Raw genomic sequence first — 24,807 nt, 5'->3', positions numbered from 1 at the left:
GTCACGGAGGTGCTTAGGCCCCAGAACAATAACTTCAGTTTTATCTGAGTTTAACAATAGAAAATTACAGGTCATCCAGGTTTTAACATCCTGAAGGCACATTTGAAGTTTAGCTAACTGATGAGTTTCATCTGGCTTGATCGATAGATATAACTGAGTATCATCTGCATAACAATGAAAGCTTATGGAATGTTTCCTGATAATATTGCCTAAAGGAAGCATATATAAAGTGAAGAGGATTGGTCCGAGGACAGATCCTTGAGGAACTCCATGACTAACTTTGGCATGCATGGAGGACTCATCGTTAACATGTACAAACTGAAATCGATCTGATAAATAGGACTTAAACCAGCTTAGAGCGGTTCCTTTAATGCCAATGAAATATTCCAGTCTCTGCAATAGGATCTGATGGTCAATGGTATCAAATGCAGCACTAAGATCTTTTGCATTTATATTTGAAGCATTTTTGTGAAAGCAATAAAAAGTGATGCACAGTTTAGTCCCCACTGACTTCTGCTGTACTGACTGTGTGTTTTGAGTTAGCATGAGCAAAGGTGAGAGCAGCTTTGACCAGAATGTCCAATAATTCCACTGAAGATGGGAAATAAATCCACTGGCCTTGTTTCCCTGATGTTCATGAGCTATATTCTGGCAAGAGAGCTCCAGTTAACACAGCAGAAAACTTACTTTATGTACAAAACAAGACAAAGCAGCATGCGCCAAACACAGAATCAGCCAGTGACTGAACCCTGACCTAGCCTTTGCTGAGTTTAATAAAAAACAATGAATGAGGTCCACAATTTGTAGTATCTCATTTGTGTGTGTGTATGTCTTGTTTTCCAGCATGGAGATCTGCCACCCAAAGAACAACATCACCATGTGCCCTCTATGTGACAGAGTGTGCAGCTACTGGAAACTTAGCACTGCCTGCGGAACAGCCAGGGCCAGTCACCTGTTCGACAATCCTGCCACCGTTTTCTTCTCTATATTCATGGCTCTTTGGGGTGAGTGAACACATCAGCTCACTCCAAAATACATTTATACAATCACTTTCCACTTATGAGGTCTACCTAGCTAAACTTTATGGTCATTTTGAGGGCTGTAGCTTGTGGTGCCATTGAGTTGACCCATGATTAAACCATGCCCCCTCTTACTTATCTGTCAAGTTTTCCATTCTAGCACTGCAAGTTTACTTGACAACTGTGACAGATTTACACATTTTGACATTTAGGTCATTTTTTAAAATTGGTACTTCATTTCAGAAAGAAGTAGACAGAAGTAGACAAACACAGACGTCTGACTTGTGGTCAGTGCTTTGATTTTCCCAGCTGAAATATTGTCAGATTTTTCCCATACAGTGAATGTTCCAATCTTGAAGTTGTCTAATGAAACCTGTGAATCCTCAAAATATTGTTAACTAATCATATGCTTGAGGTTTCTACCTCTTAAAAGGAAGTTTTTCCTTGCCTTTGTCGCCTAGTGCTGCTCTTGGTGGGAACTGTTGGGCTCCTGTAAATAATATCACAGAGTATGGTCTAGACCTGCTCTTTTATAAAAAGCGCTGTGAGATAACTGTTGTTGTGATTTGGCACTATATAAATAAAATTGAATTGAATTGAATTCCCATACCCCACCAAGGCTCTCTGCAAAATTTGGCGCCAATCAGCCACTAGGTGGTGTTAAAAATGCCCATTTTTGCCTGTAATTTTTATTTTGCTAAATCTGCGAAAACTTTTTCAAACTCCTCCTGGGCAGTGAGTCCAATGTGCATGAAATTGTGAACACCGACTTTATGGACCCCAGTGATTAAAAGAGTTTTGATAATCCAAAAAATGTGCAAAGAATAAACAACTTCCTGTGGGTTACGGTCTAACAGGAAGTGATGTCATCAATGCATAGGCCAGTGTAAGGCCTATGCAAAATTAGGCACCAGTCGTCCACTAGGTGGCGCTTTTGTTGCAAAATCAGGAAATGTGCTAAATACTTTTTCCAAGCTATTCTTTTTGAATGAAATGTTTTCCAATCTCTGTGCTACTGCTGTCCTCCAGTGACTTGTGTCAAGCCAGTGGGACTGCAGGTCCATACCTGCATACACACATTCTGTATATACATATAAAAAATGCCATAATAAATCTAAATATCTAATTAAATATGGATCCTTTTATACATAAGCGGAGATAGCGTGGGTGCATTGGGTTGGCCGACCCAGGGCCATGGCTAGGCAGGGGTGCTCCGTGGGTCACGAATGTGTTGTCAGTTACTTGTAGACACGACTACACTAGAGAATTTCTTACAGATATCAACCCCTGTAAAAAGAGCGGTGCAGCCATTCTTATCAAATGAAACAGGCACTTCACTCCTGGTTTCAAGGGTAAATCACCACATGAATGACAGTTACCAGGAAAAAACACTATATTCTAAGCAGACACATTTAAAGGTTCAGTTTATAATATTTCTGAGGATTTATTGACAGAAATGCAATATAATATCCATAACTATGTTTTCAGTGGTGTATAAAGACCTTACATAATGAACTGTTGTGTTTTTATTATCTTAGAATGAGCCATTTCTATCTACATAACCATGGGCACCCCTTTCTGTGGAGGTCGCTGTATTTTGTTGTCATGTTTCTACAATAGCCAACAACGGACAAACAGCCTACAGAGCGTGTTTCGTCATCACAGCGTTCTTCTTCTACTTGCATAATTCCGGCAGTGTAGACGTCGTCACTGCAGAAGAAGAAGAAGAGTAAATAATAATAATAATAATAAACAGTCTCTAAGTAGTCCTCTGGCTTATTAGAAGTAAGAAGAGAAGTGACATTTGGACAAATGAACGAGCACACGTGTTATTTAGCACAGAGACGACAGCTTGTGGATGTTAATAAGATGAAGCCAGACGGAGTCGGACAGATACAGACAGATGACCAGTGTTGGGCAGTAACGCGTTACTGTAATAATATTACTTTTCCCATTAACTAAGTAGTGTAACTAATTTGCCTACTTTTCTAAAACGGTAATATTACTAGTTACTAAGGCAAGTAACGCTTGTTACTGAACGCACCATCCTTGACGTAAATCCACGACTGTGCGGCCGCTCAGCGACTTGGTTGTTCATGTCCGCTGATAGCCGAACACAAAAGGAAGAATGGAGAACGAGGGAGAGAGGTGTTCTTTCCACAGCTGTAAGTAGCTGCTGCCAATATTGTGTCACAGTCTAAGATGCAAAGGACATTGTCGTCTATTGTAAATTCATCTGCAGAAGCACCACAACGTGAAACTTACAGAAAGAAACCAAGTCCAGTTCCCCTTGACTTTAACGTTCATTGGATAACTATGACCTGGACGACTGAGAATCTTCACAGACATTTACAGAAAGAAACTCTGGCAACTTATGGCACTGATGCATGGACTCGTCGGGAGAGAGTGGCGTTAATGTAACATTTTGTAACGTCTCGGGTTACGTATGTAACCCTGGTTCCCCGAGAAGGGGAACGAGACACTGCATCGGTTACGACACTATGGGAACGCCTCTAGGCGTAGCAGGTCTGAACGTGAATAAAATTTCTCTAATCCTGTTGGTTTGTTGCTAGAACGTTAAGGTGTGACGGAATAACCGGAGGAGTATAAAGCACACCTGTACACACTCATCATTAGCTTAAACTATGAAGCAGGCGCTTCAGGCGGGGAGAGAGGTGCGGCGGGCCGACGCAGTGTCTTGCTGCTAAACCGTGCCGAAAACCCCCCCTGCCCCAGTGTGCAATAAAGTGGCATGACTTAGAGGAGAGCGCACGAGTGCCAGGTGCCGAAGGAAGGTCAAGACTGTAAAACCGAATGAATGTGTGCGGAGTGGCCCAGGCAGCCGCTACACAAACATCCTGCAAAGAGGCCCCGGAAAGGAGGCTCGAGAGGCCGCCATGCCTCTGGTAGAATGAGCCCTCATAGCCACAGGTGAAGGCAAACCGCGCACCTAATAGGCCAGGGAAATAGTCTGAACAATCCAGTTGCTAATAGTATGTTTGGATGCAGGGAGCCCAGCCCTGGGGGACCCAAAACACACTAGCAGCTGGTCAGCCTTCCTCCAACGGGAGGACCTCAGAGTGTAAATACTCAGTGCTCTGCCAGGGCAGAGCAGATGAAGTCTCCCGTCCTCTGCCGTCACATGAGGTGGAGGTTGAAATGCCTGCAGCACTGTGGACCCTGCCGCACAAGAAGGCACTTTAGGGATGTATCCTGGACGAGGGTGCAGGATAGCCCTAATATTCCCCGGGGCAAACTCCAGGCTTGCGGGGAAACCGAAAGCGCTTGGAGATCCCCCACCCTCCTCAGAGAGGTGATAGCAAGGAGAAAGGCCATCTTGAGGGTCAAGTGCTTAGCTTCAGCTGACTCCAGGGGTTCGAAGGGGGCCTCAGCCAACGCCCCAAGAACCACCTCCTCAGAGGGACCTGCCACCAGGGCCGTCCAGGAGCGACATGATGTCCGAGAACCACACCCGGGTTGGCCAGAACGGGGCTACGAGCAGTAGGCCGACATTGTCCTGGCGGACCCGCTCCAGAACCCCCGGGAGCAGAGCGACTGGGGGAAAAGCGTACAGTCGTAGCCTCGGCCACGAATGTACCATGGCGTCCAGACCCAACTGGGCTGGAGGAACGAGAGAAAACCATAGCGGGCAGTGCGTAGTCTCTTGAGAAGCAAACAGATCCATGTCTATTGGGCCGAACTCTCCGCACAAGAGCTCCACCACATCGGGGTGAAGTCTCCATTCCCCGGGCCTCAGCCCCTGCCTCGACAGCAGGTCTGCTCCCTGATTCTGCATTCTGTATTTACACTCTGAGGTCCTCCCGTTGGAGGAAGGCTGACCAGCTGCTAGTGTGTTTTGGGTCCCCCAGGGCTGGGCTCCCTGCATCCAAACATACTATTAGCAACTGGATTGTTCAGACTATTTCCGTGGCCTATTAGGTGCGCGGTTTGCCTTCACCTGTGGCTATGAGGGCTCATTCTACCAGAGGCATGGCGGCCTCTCGAGCCTCCTTTCCGGGGCCTCTTTGCAGGATGTTTGTGTAGCGGCTGCCTGGAGATACATCGCCCTGAGCGATAGTAACCTCTGCTGGGACCACAGGAGGACGCGCCAGCCTGTACAGAGGGCGCGAGCGCAGACCGCCCTGGTGATTCAGATAGGCCACCACCGCTGTGTGTCAGAACAAAACAGGACGTGGTGGCCTTGGAGATCGGGCAGGAAACTCCTTAGAGCCTGGAACACCGCCAACATCTCGAGACAGTTGATATGCCACTCGGACTGATGCACCTGCCAGGATCCCCTAGCAAAGCGGCCACCCATGACCGCGCCCCAGCCCGTGAGGGAGGCGTCTGTCGAAATGACCAGCCGGCGACAAGACCCTCCCAGCACGGGCCCCTGGGACAGGAACCAAGTTTCCTTACAAACTGATAGGGAACGAAGACACTTGCGCGTAACCCAAATCAGACAGAAAGGATTTCCCCTCGGGGAAAAACCCTTGGTCCTTAGCCACCACTGCAGGGGTCTCATGTGCAGCAGTCCAGATGGTATTACGCTGGACACAGCCACCAGGAGACACAACACTTGTTGAAAGTGTTTTACAGTGATGGTGTGGCCTAACTTCACCCCTTTCACAGCAGCCAATATGGTGTCGACACGTGCCGGAGACAATTGTGCCGGTTTAGAACCCGCAGATCCAAAATAGGGTGCAGGAGGGGAGAAAAGACTCCCCTACCCCGGTCTTCAGGACCTCTTCCCTGAGCTCCGTCGGGACTGGATGACGGTCCTCAGATCGCGTCTCTCAGAAGGCCGAGGTTGAGAGCGCCGCCTCACTGCCCCAGCTCCTCGGGGGGGCCCCCGAGAAGCGACACTCTGCTTCCTCTCCTCTTGGTAGGAGCTCGTAGAGGGAAGGGACCTACGCCCGGCAGCCTCAGCTGCCTTGGGTCCAGACCGGCAAGGGAGGTACTGACAGAACACTTCGCCCTGCGTCTTAACGTGCTGGAACCGATCCACCACCGAGTCCACCGCGTCACCGAAGAGGCCCGCCGTGCTCACCGGTGCATCGAGGAGGAAGCTCTTATCCTTCTCAGATATGCCCGCGAGGTTGAGCCATAGGTGACGCTCTGTGGCCACCAGAACCGAGATGGACCAGCCAACGGAGCGGGCTGTTTCTTTGGTGGCCCGGAGAGACAGGTCCGTGGTTCTGCGAAGTTCCGCCAGATCTTCCTCAGAGGGACCCCCCCTCTGAACCATCTCCTGTAGCAGGTCGACTTGGTAGGCTTGAAGCACCGCCATGGTGTGCAAGCTCGCACCTGCCTGGCCCGCTGCCATGTACGCCTTCCCCACGAGCGTAGATGTGGTGCGACATGGCTTGGAGGGTAACACCGGCTTCTCCAGGAAGGACGCAAGTCGAGGGGAGAGTTAGCTCGCAAGCTCATCTTCTACCTGAGGCATCCTCCCATAACCACGGTCCCTAACCCCCATCACATTACTGTAGTTCAGTGATCGGGGTGTAGAGAAGGGTCTGCCCCATGATTTACTCAGTCGCCTGATGACGCCGCCCCGACACCCGGAAGTCATCGTCCACTATGCTGAGCACGTCCACCTCCTCGGAGTCGGATTGCTGCAGCGTCTCCGGATCCAAACCGCGAGCATGAGAAGCAGAGAAACAGGCTCCCGAACGAGGAAAGGAAGCGTCGGAGCCAGCGGATGAAGGTCGGGAAAAAGCCTCAGCCGTCCCGAAATCCTCCGACAGATCACGCTGTGAACCCCATGAGTGAAGCCGCAGTGCCGCCTCAGCGGCCGCAGTGCCCACGCAACGGGGAGAACGCATCCGGCCATCCTCGGAAAAAAGAGCCATGTGGGACCTCAGTACCCGCACGGAAAGGGCTTCGCAATGGCCGCAGGCAGCCCCCTCGAGAGCTGCCCGGGCGTGCTCCATCCCCAAACATGAGACACACATCTCATGAGAATCTCCATCCGTGATGTACCGAGGGCAAGGAAAAACACACCGTCTGTACTTCTGGTTGCCGGACATGCAGGTAGACTTCTTCTTCAGGTAAGACACACTGCTTGTAGGACTGGAGCTTTCTTCAAACAACATACAGAGCGCCTGCTGAATAGAAAAAAGCTAATGATGAGTGTGTATAGGTGTGCCTTATACTCCTCTGGTTATTCCGTCACACCTTACTGTTCTAGCAACAAACCAATAGGATTGGAGTGATTTCATTCACGTTCAGACCTGCTATGTCTAGAGGCTTTCCCATAGTGTCGTAACCAACGCAGTTCGAGTTCCCTCGAATGGGAACTACTGAATACTGCTCTTACGCTACATGTGCGGTAAAACAGCTGTTTAAAAGTCGGGATTTACTTGCTTTATTTTTTTTATTTCAGCTGGTGGGGTTAAGAAACATTAAGGTGCGTTCCCACTGAAAGCGAAATTTAATATTCGCCTCGCTTTACTCACGCGAGTTTGACTGCTGGATATTTTGAGTGTTCACACACGTGCGTTTTAAGCGAGCCCACGAATACTATATGCTATATGAACACTAAGTAAACCCTTGGCTGTGATTTAATTGCAATAACCGGATAAAACTTGTGCCGAAATAACAACAATATGATGCCGTTTTGTTAGACATATGAATTCATACTTTGTAAGGTCTGTCAGCAAGACAGCAGGACAACAACTTTCAAAATACGTGTTTTCTGAATGGAGTTTGGATCGATCAGGGCTATGCTCTGCTGACCTGTTCACAGTAAAGTACAACGACAGCTGGAATAAAGTTACAGACACACATGTTCTAAACTCACCAGGTAGTTCAACTTTCTCGCTTTCTTTTCTCAAAGTAATGTCCAGCTTTGTCCGGTTTTTATATAAAAATGAAGTAGTAGTCCAGCAGAACTCTGGTGCCATCCGACGCTAACAACAACAGTGGAACCGGATGTGCACGGAAGCTAGCTGCCAACAAGCGCGAGTGAAGATAAATCAAGTTGTAATTCCAAAAACTAAAGTGAAAAGCTATTTAATAAAAGCAGTTAACTCTGACCTCCTCCCGCTGTTAAACGGCGTAGTTGTTAGAGCAGATTTCAGACTACTACGGGTGTTTATGTGTCCGAAAGCTGCAGCGCTACTCCCCGCCCACTTCCCCGTTGTTTGTGTCCCCGTCGGCCAGTGGATCGTCATTACACCGCTCACCTGGTCCTCTCCAAACAATGCTCCGAAGGCTTTCGCAACATCGCGGTGAAGCGAATTTCTCGCACATGTTGAAAAATTTTAACTCGCGCGAAACTCCTCATGGCTCTTTACAGCCATGAGGAATAAAAATTGGCTTTTCAAAAAGATAGTTTTACTCACCCACAAATGAAGGAAACAAAAGTCCTGGGCCCATAAGAGAGGTTAACTATACAGAATTAAACTCAGGCTATGATCTCTCATCATAAACTGAATAGAACTGCCCAGACTAATGTGATCCAAAGACAAACACTACTTACTGCACTACAAATAAAACAAAGTAGGACAATTATCCATCAGTTTAAATATTTTAACAAATAACGAAAACAAGTGCTTATATTATAATAAACACAGCTTATAATAACTAATAGCTATTATTAGAAGCATTGCTTATAATAATATTTTACTCTGGCCTGACAAGATATTGCAACCAGCAGCTGCACCCTCACCACTAGTAACTCGAAAGAAATAATAATGTAAGGAGAATATCAGTAATTATCATCATCTATGTGTATTGTGCACATTACAGTTTAGGAAGGTTACAAATATTTAAATCAGCTGTGCAGCCACCACGGTTACCCTGTTGCCAAGCAGCATCCTTTACTTGATTGAGCTACTCCTAAACAACTGGGCATGACCAGTCTTACCTAACCATCGACCTATTACACTTCTCACTTTCCATCCAGCCTATCCAACTGTTAATCATATGTCCCTTGTCCAATGTACAATTACAACTTATTAACCCTGTATTTACCTGTCCCAATTTAGGTAAAAAATGCAATTTCCAATCTTAGTTATTTATCCTACCAACTAGCCATCAGCCATATTACCTAACCATGTACCTATTGTGCTTACCGACTCTACCAATCTCCCTAACCCAATGCATCTGGTCACCCAACTCTAAAATAAATGTTATTGTATATGACTTGATTTGTATAATTATATGATTTTTGGTTTAAAGCTGCCATGTTCATGGAGTATTGGAAGAGGAGGCAGATGAGACTGAACTATGAATGGGACCTGACTGGGTTTGAAGATGAGGAGGTGAGTGGTGCCCAAATCATGGACAGCACCAACACTGAAAATGAAAGAAGAATTGTGAAAACATAGACAGAAAGGTGTGAGCTACACTGTATGGATTACCCAATCAGATGTACCATACGTATATTTATATGTCAACCAAGTTGGGAAATTTAAAGCTGGTTTCTTTATAATATTCACCATTTAAGTGTGTTTGTAGAAGAACATCTTCTTAAAATTATATATATTTTTTACTTTAGCACAGATCAGTGATCAACCACTCCAGAAAGAAAACCGCTATTATCTATTCTAAGGAAAAATGAAATAAAGCCAACAAAAGAAGCATACAAAACATACAACAAATCAACAGGTGTGTGTGTACTGTAAGTGTGTGTGTGAGACAGAGGAGTAGGAGAGACTGGGGGGGTTGGACGCATTCATGTATCCGGCTCAGAATGGCAGCTCAAGGCCGGCAGATTTTTCAATCAAAATGGCAGTTCAAAACCATTTGATTTCAGAAACAAAATGGGGATATTCTAAACTTCAAGAATGGCAACACACTGACGCAAGGCTGCCAGTGGGTCACAGGTCAGGCTAGCTGCAGATGAGGCGTGTGTATGTGTGGGGTTAGTAAACAGGAAGGAGGAGAAGAAAGCACACATTCAAGGTTTACAAGATCCTGGCTGGCTGTGGCTAGATACAATATACCACAATATATCATACAGCCACCAGCAGTGAACTTTGCATTCAACAGTGGGTGCCAGCTTTCGTTTAAATAGAATGTGCTGTTTTTTTGTACTCAGACAGCAAGAGCTAACACCAGAAGAATGTACAAATCCTTATTATTGTGGCAAACAACAGCTACAACTTTATCATGCAGAAACTGGTAGTGAACTTCATATTCAGCAACCGTGTTACTTGACTTGATAAAAATACTGTTTTTGGTCCCACATTTACATTTACTCATTTGGCAGACGATTTTATCTAAAGCTGCTTACATTTGAGGAAGAACATACGAGCATCAATAATACAGTAAGAGATCTTCAAGTGACAATAGATACTATTAAGAGCAGCAATAAATAATAGTAAGAGCTAATAGCACATGTCATCAATAGGGTTAATACCTAGGGAAAGAAGTAGTAGTAGAAGAATTAACAAATCAATAGAAGAAGAAGAGCACAGGAAGTGGATATAAGAGGTTAGGGGATAGAGGTGTTATAAGAGAAAATGTTCTAGAGGAGATGAGTTTTCAGGAGCTTCTTGGAGTGAGAGAGGGACGCCCCTGCTCTGATGCCGTGTGGTAGCTCGTTCCACTATCGTGGTGATGAGAACAGGGACTGAGATGGCTTTGTGTGAAGGGGTGGCAGAGCCAGACGGCATTTGTTGGAGGAGCGCAGTATTATGGAGGCCATGGGGGAGCCAGTGTAGGTCGCTGAGTAAATGAGTCCTTTTGGACTGATCACACACAGTAAAAGGTACCAAGCGGCCACTGCCCAGCAGCATGACAAAATCGTGTGTAGCCCAGAAAAACACTCAGCAATAACCAAGACACTCATTCCACCCATATATATACAAATCCTCTTACATGATCGCTTTTGGTAGCAATTAGGTTTTGTCAGCCTTTTAGGAAATCCAGCGGAGTCTTCTCTCGGCGATGATTCGCTGGCAGTTTCAACTGGGCAGCTGATCATTCGTCAGCAGCAGGAATCAGTGGAGCCAACAGAGAGTTTCCTTCTCTCTGTAAAAGAATGTGTGTTCTCCTCTGCAGTTATGAAGCATTATCTTGTGTATAACGGATTCCTTAGGGGTCGAAAAATGTGTAGCAGCTCAGTAGGGGGCGTAATGGGTGCACTCCCGTGAATGAGCTGTAGTCTTGCGAGCACAGCCAATGACAACTCTTTGTCAGAGTAGCAAGAGATTCTAAATGTGTGTCACTAAATGTCAAAAAAGGGTTTTGGCGCCTGTTTCTTTGTCTTTTGGTACACACATCCTGTTTTGTTTTGCCAAGTTTTAGTTGTATAAAAGTCTGATCTTATGATAAATATTTTAGTATAGTTTGAGTCAATGAAACATGTTGACATTTTTGTCTTTTTTAGTGAAAAGATTATATTTAAAATAAAAGTTTAGCCCAAACCATTTGTCATTAGTCACTCAAATTATTATCATTATTATTATCTTATAATTATCTGATAAAAAAAACACAGGTTAAATGATCCACAACTCAACCTACCACACCACCACCTTACTATTTGGTTTAATATGTAATGTTCATCACACACACGTTAGATCCCAATGAATGAAATAGTTCAAAGTTCAAAATCTTTACTGTACATTGTATAATTCATTGAGAACAAAATGACGTTCAATAGAAACCAAATCATCATCTTTTGAGGGAAGTAAAAAAATTTAAATCACAGGCTGAAGGCAGATGGTACTGCTGGGTTGATGCCCGTCTTCTGGTATCTCCTCTGTTCTCTTGAGACTGTACTGGGAGACACAGCAAACTTTCTTGCAATGTATGGATGTGCCATCCTGGAGGAGCTGGACTACCTGTGCAACCTGAACGGGCTGCAGGTACTGCCACATGCTACCAGTAGTGACAAGGACACTAGCAAAACCAGAACTAGAGAACAATCAGTCAGGAAAGATGAGGAAAGCAGTGTACCTGCTGTCCTGCTTTCATTTGCACAAAAACAGGTGACACTGATTGACAATCGCTTATGCCTCCTAACTGACATGATGTTACACTGTGATGATTATTTTTGAGCAGCCAACAGTGTAGCCTAAAAACAACAGTGTAGCCTTATTCTTATGCCTAATCTCTGTTGTTATTACTTTAAAATTAAACTTTCTTTCTGTTAATCGCAACAGATCATCATGCATCTATGCAGCTGTCTGTCTCCACTGGCTACATGCAGGCTTGTTTCTTGTCTAATGGGCATAACCATGACCTGAAGGGTTTATTTAGACTTCAAGTCTATTGAAGCGTTATAAGTATATTTATTGATTTCTTTAAATTTATTAAAAGTAGATAAATAAATATATTTATGTACATTTTGCAACCTATGTGGAGCAGAATTTGCTGCTCTCTGGCTATCTGTTCAGGTTTGTAATGTACGTTGTAGTGACGGCATTTCCCATTAAGCAGTGCTGGACTGAGTAGTTTATTTGCTGTTTAATTTTCAATCAAAGTGCAAATATTGCTTTTTGTTAGTGTTTGTTATGTGACCGTTCAGAACATGTTGGTTTATGTTGGTAGGCTTATTGATGTTTTTGTGCTGTTTATAGTTTGCAGTTATTAGAGCGGTGATTTTTGCATTTCTTGACCCTAGCTATTTTTGTCAGAGATTTTGGCAATGTTTAGATTTTTTTTATCTACATGTAAGTTGTGTTTGTTTTTTTATTTTATATGGTTAACAATTTTTTACCTTATTCAAGTTGGCAATTACATCTCTATATAGAGGAAAGCTCAATTTGAGTTGCAGTAAATGACTTCTTTTACCTTTTACTCCGTATGGTGGCCCCTTAGGAGAGAACACATACAAAAGTGAAAGACCAAACATTAAGGAAATGCACTCCAAATCTCCAAAATGCTACATTAAGTGAAATGTAAGGAAAATTAAAACACATACAAAAGTGAAAACACAAACATTAAACCTGCAATAACTGATTTTTGGCCACTTTGGAGGCAGCTGAAACAAGTTATTGACATCACTTTTAAGTTAAAGCGAATGTAATTCTAATATTTACTTTGTCTTTAAGCTCTCTAACTTAACTCCTAGTTGCTCCAGAGGGTGTGACCTCTGACATATATAGGAATTTGTAAGTCGCTTTGGACAAAAGCATCAGCTAAATGAATTATTCTTATTATTGTTAATTAAGAATGATGTGTTGTACAGCTAAATTATGAGCTGAAACTTAAGCTATAAAGCTCTGTAAAGCCAAGGGGAGCTGCAGACTCAGGTGATAGTTCTCTATAGGTGCATTACTAGCAGAGACCTCTTTGCATGTTTGTAATTGATGATAACTTTCATCAGCAAGGCCATTTCTGGACATTTTGGTGCCCATAGCCAATAGGCTAAATTAATCAAAAATGCCTGAATTGACCTTAAATTACTGATATGACAGTACCCCTTTTAGTTTTTAGACTCCTCTCAGCATCACGTGTTTGATTCAGAATGAGCAATGTCATTAGGCTTGTTCAACATGAGACAGCTATAAGAGCTGGGTCTCTTAATACCCTGATCTCATCTACTTTCAAGGTGAGATATAATTAGCATGAACTGTGCAAGGTCCCTGTTGAAACTGAAGGGATTTTTTAGGGTCCGAGCACCAACTGTGCAAGGTCCTTATTGAAACTGAAGGGATTATTAGGGCCCGAGCACGAAACATGTGAGGTCCCGTTTGAAAGTGAAGGGATTATTAGGGCCTGAGAATGGAACATGTGAGGTCCCATTTGAAACTGAAGGGATTATTAGGGCCTGAGCATGAAACGTGTGAGGTCCCGTTTGAAACTGAAGGGATTTTTTTAGGGCCCGAGCACGAACCGTGCAAGGTACCAATAAAAATTTAAGGGATTATTTGGGCCCAAGCACTAAACGTGTGAGGTGCAAGTTAGCCTCAATTTAGGGGGCCTGCACATAATTGAAAACTCACCAAACTTTGCACATAATTCAGACGCGGCAAAAATGTTCGTATTTTATGGGTTTTGCGCATGGGCGTGGCAAAATGGCTCCTTAGCACCACCTACAGAGCACCTGTACAAAAAGCCTCTTGGAGCGATGCCCGACACCCAACAGGAAGTTGGCCATTTTGGATTTATTGGTCATTTTTTGCCGATTTACACTATGTACTTTAATGAACACCTCTGAGGGAATTAGTCCAATCAGTCTCAAATTTTCGCTGTGCAAGCTAAACCCATTGACGATTAAAACTCAATGGTTTTCGCAAACGGTGAGTTTTCATCCACAAGCGTGCCCGTGGCCTGGCGTCCAAGATCGATGATTCGCCACAAAACAGGAAGTTTAGTGTACATGCTCACATCTGCACCAAATTTGACTTGTAACAAAATTAATAACAGTCCCGCACTGAACACATCCATATGCCAATATTCACTCAAAGTCATAGCGCCACCTGCTGGCAACAGGAAATGACACGTTTTACGCTATGATTGACTACTCTATTCCTTAAGGACCGTGTTTTTGTATGTGCTTTACAAATTGTAGCATTTTTGGATTTTGAGTGCATTTTGTATGTATTGTCAGCAGGGGCCCACGATGCCATCATCTTAATAGCAAACAATTTGGGTAACATGCTGAATATTAACTCTATTGTGCTGTGTTTGAAATGTTGCTAATAATCCCTCATTGCACAGTAAAAGTGTGCATGCACAGTTACAGTAAATGCAGTAGGTCAAAACTGAAGCATTTTCTCCTCCAAATCTGCAGTTTAGGAAATATATATTGACTAACCTGCGGGTTTGTTTCAGACCTGTCTGATGGTCTGATTGCTTGTCTTTCTTGTTGTATGAGTGCAGCAAAAACATGTTCTCTTCAATCTAAACTAATATGTGTTTAATGTAAAGTCTGTGGTGTTGATATGCACCTTAATAGCGATCCTCTTTATTTTATTGTATATTCACTTAAGGTTACCCTGGCTGTTTTTACTAATATTCCCTCCCCCTCTCTCTCTGGGTTTATTTTTCACAGGAAGCTCTCAAGGTTTGGATACATTTCTATTACTAGATAATGTCCTTTTCTTTCTCTTTATAGTCTTTCTGCTGCTGCCACCCTCTGATCATAACATGTCACACAAGACTGTAAGTGGTACTTGAAAATTTAGTATTTGTTTTACTTACAATGGGTACAACGGCAACACTTTATAATAACTACACTATGAAGCATTAGTTAAGTAGTACAGAATTCATCATTTATAATGCATTGTTCACACATTAATACACATTAGTAAGTCATTCATAAACACAGTTATAAATGTTTTATTCTTTATTATCTACACACTACAAACAAGGTTATTATAGTTTTGGATTTTTTATTAGTTTTTATTTTTATTTTGTTTTGACTTTCTGTATTCAGTTTCAGTTTTGTTTTAATTAGTTTTTAACGTGAATTTGATAGTTTAGTTTATTTTATGAAAATGCTTAGTTTTAGTTTAGTTTTTATTAGTTTTAGTGTTAGTTTTAGTCTTTGTCGCTGCACGATGCCAAGCCCCGTTCAGGTTAGTTCAGTCCAGTTTAATTTATTCACAAAACATTAAAATGCAAGTACAATCATTAGAAATAATGCAGTTTTGTGAAAAGGGACACCTTTTTTAAGCTATCTGAAGCTTGTAGGGGCCCAAACACTAAGCAAATATATATATATTCGAAGTACTAACACATTGTCTAAATAAATGCTACAAATCTATGAAGCACATGCTACATCTACGGTATAATTTAAAACCTACATACAGAAAACCCTAAGAGCAAACTACCCTAATCCTACTACCCAGTGGTCCCAAGAAATTCATTACATCAGTCTGTAGCTCTATCATTCTGAAATACAATAAATGTAGGTGATGGACCGCTAAGAAATTGGAAGATAGTGGAGGCCCCCTTTGGAGCCACAAACAACAGGTCCCTAGCACACTGAAGGTAAGTATGACTGGAAAGCAGTTAGGCTGTATTAAAATGTAAACCTTTATTAATCAAAAAATAGAATCTATGTTAAAAGCACAAAGAGACAGGTTGGCTGAGATATGAATGAGCCCGTAAAACACACACTGGCTGTCATGCAGTAAATATAATGACCAGCAGACAGTTAACCCAGTACAAGGGGAGCTCACAGTCAATGGGCAAGGAGCAACTTTATCCCACACACAGGATGAGCACTAAGCCAGACCATCAGACCAGAACAAGGAAAAGAAAACCACTAAGACAGTGACTCACTACCTGCAATCCAAACTAAACTAAACACAGCTCTGTAAAGTTGTTGCATTCATATTATTTTGTACACATGAAGGCTATCTATTAAAGATAATAGAAAACATGTTCAAATCCCACCAACTACCTGGGTCTCCTGTGTTAAATTATACCGTAGCTGAAGCATGTGCTTCATAGATTTGTAGCATTTATTTAGACAATGTGATAATACTTCAAAAAAAAAAAAAAAATATATATATATATATACAGTATATATATATATATGTGTGTGTGTGTGTGTGTGTGTGTGTGTGTGTGTGTGTGTGTATATATATATATATATGCTTAGTGTTTGGGCCCCCTACAAGCTTCAGATAGCTGAAAAGGTGTCCCTTTTCACAAATCTGCATTTGCATTTCTGCGTACCTGCATTTTAATGTTTTGAGAATAAACTAAACTGGACTGAACTAAACTGAACTGAGCTTGGCATCGTGCAGCGACAAAGACTAAAACTAACACTAAAACTAATAAAAACTAAACTAAAACTAAACATTTTCAAAAAATGAAAACCAAACTATCAAATTCACGTTAAAAACTAATTAAAACTAAACTGAAATTGAATACAAAAAGTCAAAACGAAATAAAAATAAAAACTAATTAAAAATCCAAAACTATAATAATCGTGGTCAGAGCTGCCCTTCAGACACTTCCAAAATTTGTCTCCAAGGACAGTGCACCAAGATAAATAACTTGGAAGTGAAGAGCACAAAAACCTGACCCCTGGCAATGAAACAGTAGGTACGATTACCAATTTTCTACATTGGGGGCCACATGCATACACCTTTTATAAAATATCACAATATTAACAAACATACATGAATGACCACATTCACTGAAATTGGCTAACATCCCAAACAATAATGTTTAATATTAATATTATATCACGCTTACACTGTTCCAGAAAACCATGTTTAGACTCTTCTGAATAATATATGACATGAACACATTCTCTCTGCACATTCTAGTTTTATAAAAAAAAAACAGTTTATATGCAAAATTGCATATGCATGGATCATGCTTATGCATTCTTTATATATCTGCAAATATATATCTAAAAATGTATATGTTTGTAGCATTATGTTTGCTGTTGTTGTTTGCCAAATATCAACTTGCCCAGGGGCCATAAGTGTAGATGTATGTACAAACACCATGCATTAACACAAGAAGAAGATGCAGTAACAATGTGTGCATGTGATGCAGAAAGTCCAAATTCCCCCCAATCATGGTTAAAACTGAAATTATTTTTTTGTCAGCTAATTGTTTCAAACACTTTATCACACTCCAGATGTGAGAGACCATACAACATAACAAAGAGCTTCATGTTTGCTTCATTTCAATATTACTTAGCTAGCTTTATCACTGTTGCTTCTCTCTCTGACAGTCGCACTGAATGGAGCCTGGGATGGAGGCAAGACAACCATATACTACAACAGGAAATGAACAAATAATGCCAATAGGATCATCTTCAAATATATTTATAATACAACACACAAACTACAGACTCAAAAATGGTCATATAAATTGCCACAGAAAAATACCACTCCCAGGTTCCATAAAAACTGCTGTCTTTAAGCAATGTGATATAAAGTTGTTGTGATATCACTTGTTTCCTTCTGTTCACGCTTTTTAGATGTGTCTGTTCCCTTCCTTTTCCTACACAATGTTTCTTTTCAAATCTATTTTATATTAAAGCACTTGCAGTGGTTCAGGTAGGTGAGTATGGCTGGACTCTACTGTTGTGCTCACTAAATGATGTTGGTCTGTTCTGTATCCCTGAAGCTGTCAGAGAAAACAACTGCCACCTCTTGGTTGACCATGAAGGGATGGTCAGGGAGGTTCATGGGTGGATGGTGGGTGAGAGAGTAGGGGGTTCAATTTTATATAGTGCCAATTCATAACAGAAGTTCTAAGAAGATCTAATTAAAACTTTCATAGAGCATTTCTAGACCGCGCTCTTTGTAATATTAATAACAGAGACCCCAAAAGTCCCACCATGAACAAGCAATTGGTGAGACAGGCAAGGAAAAACTCCCTTGTAGCAGATACAGACCTTGAACAGAACCTAGACTCAGGGTGGGCAGCCATCTGCCTTGACTGGTTTTCGATTGCTATCACTATTTTTACAACCTATTATTAGTCAAAAATAACTATATAGTATATACTATATACTACTGAATTAATTAATAATTGTATCAGCGGTTGTCAAGCAGGAACATGGGGGCAGCAGGTTGCAATCATAGATTGAGGAGAGAGGAGTGGAACAAGAAAGTACAAAAAGAAGTTAAGTTAGGAACATGCATTAATGGGATGAGGTTGCATACAGAGGGAGAGAAAGAGGAGGACATAGGAGCTTAGTGCATCATGGGAAGTCTCCTGGCAATCGGGGTGTATTACAGCATAACTAAGGGATGGTTCAGAGATCACCTGAGCCAGCCCTAACTATAAGCTTTATCAAAGAGGAAAGTCTTAAGCTTGATTTATACTCTTGCGTCAGGGCTACGTGTGTATCTACGCCATTGGCTACGTACGTAGCCAGGCATTTATACTCGTGCGTCCGTGTGTCCGTCAATCTGTAATTACATCCCCAAACACTAGTTGGCGGTAGCGCTACAGCGTCTTTTGCTGGCCGAGCAGGCTAACTTCCGGTTTAGCCCTACGCTAACGTGAATGGGGGTAAAATTGTATACGTATGGCTGGTATCGCCTTTTCAAATGTTATCGACCGAGTGGATCACATTCTGATAGTTAAACGTGTCATTTCGCTCGGCTTGTGACGGTCAAATATATTGATCCACCGTGTTACAGCCGCTGTTTTGGCCGCTAGTAAAAGTTACTTCAAAGCACGGGCACTTCCTGACGGCTCGGAAGCATTGCGAGGCTACCCAGCCAACCAATCACAGATCTTATGGTCCGTGTCGCCTCGACGTGTAGTTACATTTTTGAGGAGGTGCACGTCAGGCTACGCCGGAGGTGACAGCGTAGGGTAGGGGGCTATGCAGAGGCTACGCCGTCGATTTGACGCAGAAGTATAAATTGCACTTTAAGCCTACTCTTAAATGTGGAAATGGTGTCTGTTTTTGGAGACTACAGGATCCACAAGTAACCCTGCATTATGGGGGTGCAGTGTTCTAGTAGGCTAATAAGGTACTATGAACTCTTTAAGATAAAGCTGATGATACACAGAGCAACTTTTAGAGCAATGGTGCTGGGCAATGTTGCTGTCAATGTTAAAGGAGAACTCCGGGCAATTTTTAAGTTAATCTTGATCGTTATACTTTTGTGAGTACTGTCTATAGAAAAAAAAACGAACCGGATTGGTGCTTGCAACACAGACCTGCTACAGCTAATGCCCAGAGCTCCCACTCAGCTAAAACGGCAGTTATGGGGGCATATACATAAAGTGTGTCTTTGTGCCTCTTAACAGACACTAAATGCAATTAAAATGTCTGTCCAGCATGAACAGGGCCCTTACATGACAACAAGATACGTTTAGCAACTTAGCCATTGTTTAAATTCACCTAAATAGTGTTTTAGACGGCTAACTGTTGTGTCGCGCTGAAATCCCGTGGGAACTCAGAAGATCGGAAGTGAAGATCGGAGTTGCTCACAAGTGAAGAAGCTTAGAGTAACGTAACTATGGAGAATATAGAAGATTTTGAACACATGTAAGAGGCTTTTGAGTTTGATGGTCTTCCTTATTTATTCAAACCCGAGTATACAGACGAAGAACTAGCCTCACAAGAGTTGGAAAGAAGGAGACAGACAGAGGGGCAACTGGCAGATGAAGCATATGCTTCAAGGACACGGATTTCGGACAACTGGTGGTGTTTGTGTGGGTGTTGTGACCCAATGCCTACTGAGGAAGAAAGCCTGTGCTGTAAAGAGTGGGATCTCATACAGCCAGGTAACAAAAAATTTGTCACCTGTACCGAGGAATTGCCTGCTCTTATCCAAAAGGCAGTCCTGGACACTTTCTGTCAAAACCGGAGGGACTAAATGGGCAGCTATCCATAGAGTGAGTTGAATATCTGATTGATTACATGACATATACCTTTTCCTTAGCCTTTTATTAGTATTTAATTTTGTTTTTCTGTAAATACATTAGCCACTTCGCTAGTGAACTGACCAAACGTCTGTTCTCTCTTCCCCCACCCCCATTCCCTATAGCCAATGCAGACTGGTGGCCTACCGTGTTGTGCTAGAATGGGCACTAAACAGAGAGCGCCTTGGGCCTGGCAGAAGAAGACCATTACCTAGCTGTGTTGTATCAGTGATCAGAAGAAAGTATCCCTCCCCCACTGGTACTTACATTAGATTTCAGGAGGCAGAGGAGATAAATGTTCTGGTCTGAATTGTACATTGTGCATGTTCAAAAAGATTACATGATGTCATTCATTATAATAAAGATAGTAAATCAAAGTTCTTGTGCTCCTGTGTTTTTACTCGAACTATAAGAACAGAGTATTACAGTTACAAACAAAACTTTATTTTACAACAATAAATTACAGAACAGTGTAAGCTTTATATAAAAAATGTCAAAATGGTCATTTAACAATGGTGTTGCCAAGCTCAAAACCGAGATTTGGTATGAGCAACCAGATCACCCTTGTCCGGCCTTGGAATTGGAGGGATGTTCTGGAGCAATTTCCTTGGTCCTGGTTTACGAGGGGGTAAAGTGTCGGAGAAGATGACAGTAGCGTCCTCTCTCCTCCTCAGCACACGCTCAACAAGATCATGACGAAGCTCACAACCCAACATGGGTTTTGCAACCCATTGCTGACTCTGTCTTGAGTATACAGCTTTGTACCGTGGTTGTCCTAAAATACATGAAATTACAAATTAAATACAGCATCTCCATGGAAAACCTGAAGAGACTAGGTAGTATACAATGAATATGATGTTGTTATGTAAAACATATTGATATAAATGAGCATATATTATAAGATACCTTCTTTTGTCTTCGCCTGTGGTCTCCCAACGTTGCTATTATGGTCTACTATTGCGAGTTGGGTACGAGCCCTCATGCTGTTGTAACTGAAGTGAAGTTGCTTCTCAGCATACTTCAGTATGACCTGATGGTACACCTCGAAAGATCCTGTATAAATGTAATATAACACACTCAATGATCCAGTGTAACTGGTATTATTGCATTGTAGGTAGTAATGAAACAAAACTGCTTCTCTCAAAAAATGTATAGCTGTTGCAACAACAATCATCATGACTGGAAAAATATTTGAATTAATGTAAATAGATACCAGTATGCTTGAAGAGTGACATCTGCCTCAAGTCTCTATGGAGATTTTTGTCCAACACCACTCCCTTCAGTGCCACAAAAGCTGATGAATCTGGTCTCAGCCACCTTTTGCGCCTCTGTTCATCCTCTGTCAGGGTTGTGTGATGGCAGGTGTACTGAGCACCATCCTCCTCCCACAGGTGAATGTCACATATGTGGTGCAGAAGCGACTTCCATGTTCGTACACATTCCTATAAAAATTAGATTGTAGTACAAGTTTCTTCTTCACACCTGTACAAAACATTACGTCTAAAAAGTTAGTGATAAAATGAAAGAGAACACACTTATCTTGTGAGGTAAAAAAAATTGAGTGTCTTTTCCACTAAATTTACCTACTTTTGCTCACATGCCAGGGATCAAGTTCATGTTGGATGCTAGTGTAGTTGTCCTTCATGAGTTTGCGGACGGATGGCGATCTGTCAGTGGTTACAACACCAACAACCACTCCCCTGTCAAGCAAATAATCCAGACCCCTCTGAAATCCCAACACCTCCATAGCAACCAAGCTGGTTGTTTCTGTAACCTAGAGAATAATATTGACGGATCAGACAAAGCATGTCTACATTTGTTTTTGAAAACACTTACATAATTTGGTGTTACAAAACATAGTAGATAATTTACCTGAACCAATTCAAAATGAATGATCTCTTTTGTGGCATCATCTTGAAATGAATATGTACAGTATTTGCTGCTGAAACCTGTTGTGAGAAAAAAGCAGAGACGAATTGGTAACTATGTTGTAGGGTTGCCATATATATGCCAGTATAATCAGAATAATCAGAATCATTTCTCTTATAAGTCCTGGAGTTATGATTTACATTTCCAGCAAAATGCTTACCCAACTTCCAGGGTGTAAATGTAAATGCTCTGTACTTGTATAGCGCCTTTCTAGTCTTTTCGACCACTCAAAGCGCTTTTACACTACATCTGCATTCACCAGTCACACTCATTCATACACTGGCAGAACAGCCACCAGGGGCAAATCGGGGTTCAGTATCTTGCCCAAGGACACGCAACCAGGGGGAGCCAAGGATTGAACTGCCGACCTTCCGATTAACGGCCAACCCGCTCTACCTCCTGAGCCAAATAACAGTAGTACAGGCTCAAAAGAAAAGCCATTCAACTCACTTGTGCCACATTTCCACTGGCTGTGTTGGGGACAGACAAATATGATGCTATGGCACCCTGGTTCCCATGAAAGAGGTTGTGCTATATATGTCCCAGTTAGTGAAGGCTTTGTGTGAGGTCTTACAGATGATGTCCCTGGACCAGAGAGAAGTAGGGTCAAGCAGGAGGACAGACCAGACCGGCTTGATCTGGATTCACTTTCTCTTTGGAGAGTTTTCTTTGGAGTTGTCTGTGGTACTCCAGCTAATTGTGATTCATTCAGGGGCACAGCAGTAGCATCAGTCTCCTGAATAAGTAGGAAGTAATAATAAAGAAAATAATAGCTTTATTCAACTGCATAACACAGTAGCATTTGGTATTTGTATGTATATCTATCATTTAGTGTGGTCATTTGGACAGTATTTTCCCAGAGAGGTCATGTCCTGTGTGATCATCACACACCTCCCCCTCCCCCATACTGCACCCTCCCACACACTTTTTTCTCTCTAGCAAGTCCATTGTATTCTCACAGAAATTAGCACAACACAAATATAATTGAAGACATAGAAGCTAGTGAAATAATTAGTTTTGCAAATAAGACTACAAAAACATGTATTACTGCACATCTCTCCTCAAGCCATGTGTGCCCAAATGTAAGGATAAATAAAGTTTACATTACCTCCACAGTGGTTACACCCCTCGTCGTCCACGGAATGGCATTTTTCTTCAACCAGCCCCACTGTGTTGTGTCTGTGTAGTCATCCTTGTCAAAGTGTTCGCTGAAAATGCGGTAATCTTTAGCGCGTAGTGTTTGTATGGGAGTTTGCACATCAAGTTGAAGTACAACTAGCCACAACTGCAGAATCTCAAGGTCATGGAAAGGAAGACGATGAAAATGTAAGTTTTTGTATTTTCGCATTCTGTTGCCACAATTCGGAACGGCACAAGTGCAAACCATTCTTCTTCACTTGTGAGTGAGCAACTCCGATCTTCACTCTTCACACACTACGCTCACCCCAACTGCACACTGCTATTTACCTTTTTCCGGCAATAACTGAGTTCCCACGGGATTTCAGCGTGAGACTACAGCTAGCTACTAGTTGCTAAACGCATCTTGTTGTTTGTGTTATAGCTGACTTGGGCTGAGATTGGTGGTGTTGTGTAGATGACTGGTTGCTGACGTACTGCGGTAAGCGTGTCGACTCATTTGTCCATTTCCGGTGCTTGTGTGTTGGTACCGTGTTGTGCTGCTCTCGCTAAATAACAGTTACATTTGTTAGATTACAGCAGCCAACTGTCCGCTAAACACTTATTCTTACAGTAATTTTGCCTAAGCACTCACAGTTCTTCACAGTTCATCTTTTTAGTGACTGCTGTTCAATCTTATAGTTATTCAAAAGTTTTGGTAGCTGACGCTACAGTAATTTAGCTTAGCCGTTAGCGACTTTAGCTTAGCAGCTAGCGATGGCTTCTCCTTCTACCTCTCTCTCTCCTACATTCTCCTGCTCGGTGTGTTAGATGTTCAGTTACTCCTCTGCCTCCTTTAGCGATAATAGTACGTGTAATAAGTGTAGTTTATTTATAGACATGGAGGCGAGGCTCAGTGATTTAGAAGTCCGGCTCCGCACCTTGGTAGATCAGTCTTTAGCTACTGTAGCTAGCCAGTCCCCGGTAGTCGGTGCGGAACGGCCTGAGTTAGCCTGTGGTAGCCGTCCCCTGGCATCCCCTGTGCAGCCAGTAAGGGGAGGCTGGGTGACTGTCCGAAGGAGGAATAGTCGTAAGCATTCAAAGTCCACGGGGCACCATCAACCTGTTCGCGTTTCTAACAGATTTTCCCCACTCAGTGACACACCCGCTGAGAAACCAACTCTGATCATTGGCAGCTCCATTTTGAGAAACGTGAAGTTAGCGAAACCAGCGAGCATAGTTAAGTGCATCCCTGGGGCCAGAGCAGGCGACATTGAGTCTTATTTGAAACTGCTGGCTAAGGATAAACGTAAATACAGTAAGATTGTTATTCACGTCGGCGGTAATGACTCCCGGTTACGCCAATCGGAGGTCACTAAGATTAATGTTGAGTCGGTGTGTACATATGCAAAAACAATGTCGGACACCGTAGTTTTCTCTGGACCCCTGCCAAATCTGACCAGTGATGACATGTATAGCC

The 24,807-nt window shown here is 42.6% G+C and overlaps 1 protein-coding gene across 1 annotated transcript in view; it reads left to right on the top strand.

The window, feature by feature from the left end:
- The first annotated feature begins 844 nt into the window (after nucleotides 1-844).
- Nucleotides 845-24,807, top strand: part of LOC123961883 (anoctamin-1-like) — a 66,277-nt gene continuing 42,314 nt past the window's right edge. Inside the window, exons 1-3 of the mRNA XM_046037654.1 lie at nucleotides 845-1,004; nucleotides 9,207-9,289; nucleotides 14,974-14,985. Coding sequence (XP_045893610.1) covers nucleotides 845-1,004; nucleotides 9,207-9,289; nucleotides 14,974-14,985 — 255 coding nt within the window. The remainder of the gene's footprint in view (nucleotides 1,005-9,206; nucleotides 9,290-14,973; nucleotides 14,986-24,807) is intronic.

The sequence above is a fragment of the Micropterus dolomieu genome, linkage group LG22 (genome assembly GCF_021292245.1).
Source record: "Micropterus dolomieu isolate WLL.071019.BEF.003 ecotype Adirondacks linkage group LG22, ASM2129224v1, whole genome shotgun sequence".
In the NCBI taxonomy this organism is placed as follows: Eukaryota; Metazoa; Chordata; class Actinopteri; order Centrarchiformes; family Centrarchidae; genus Micropterus; species Micropterus dolomieu.
The sequence above is the reverse complement of the archived record's forward strand: the minus strand, read 5'-3'. Positions and strand labels throughout refer to the sequence as shown.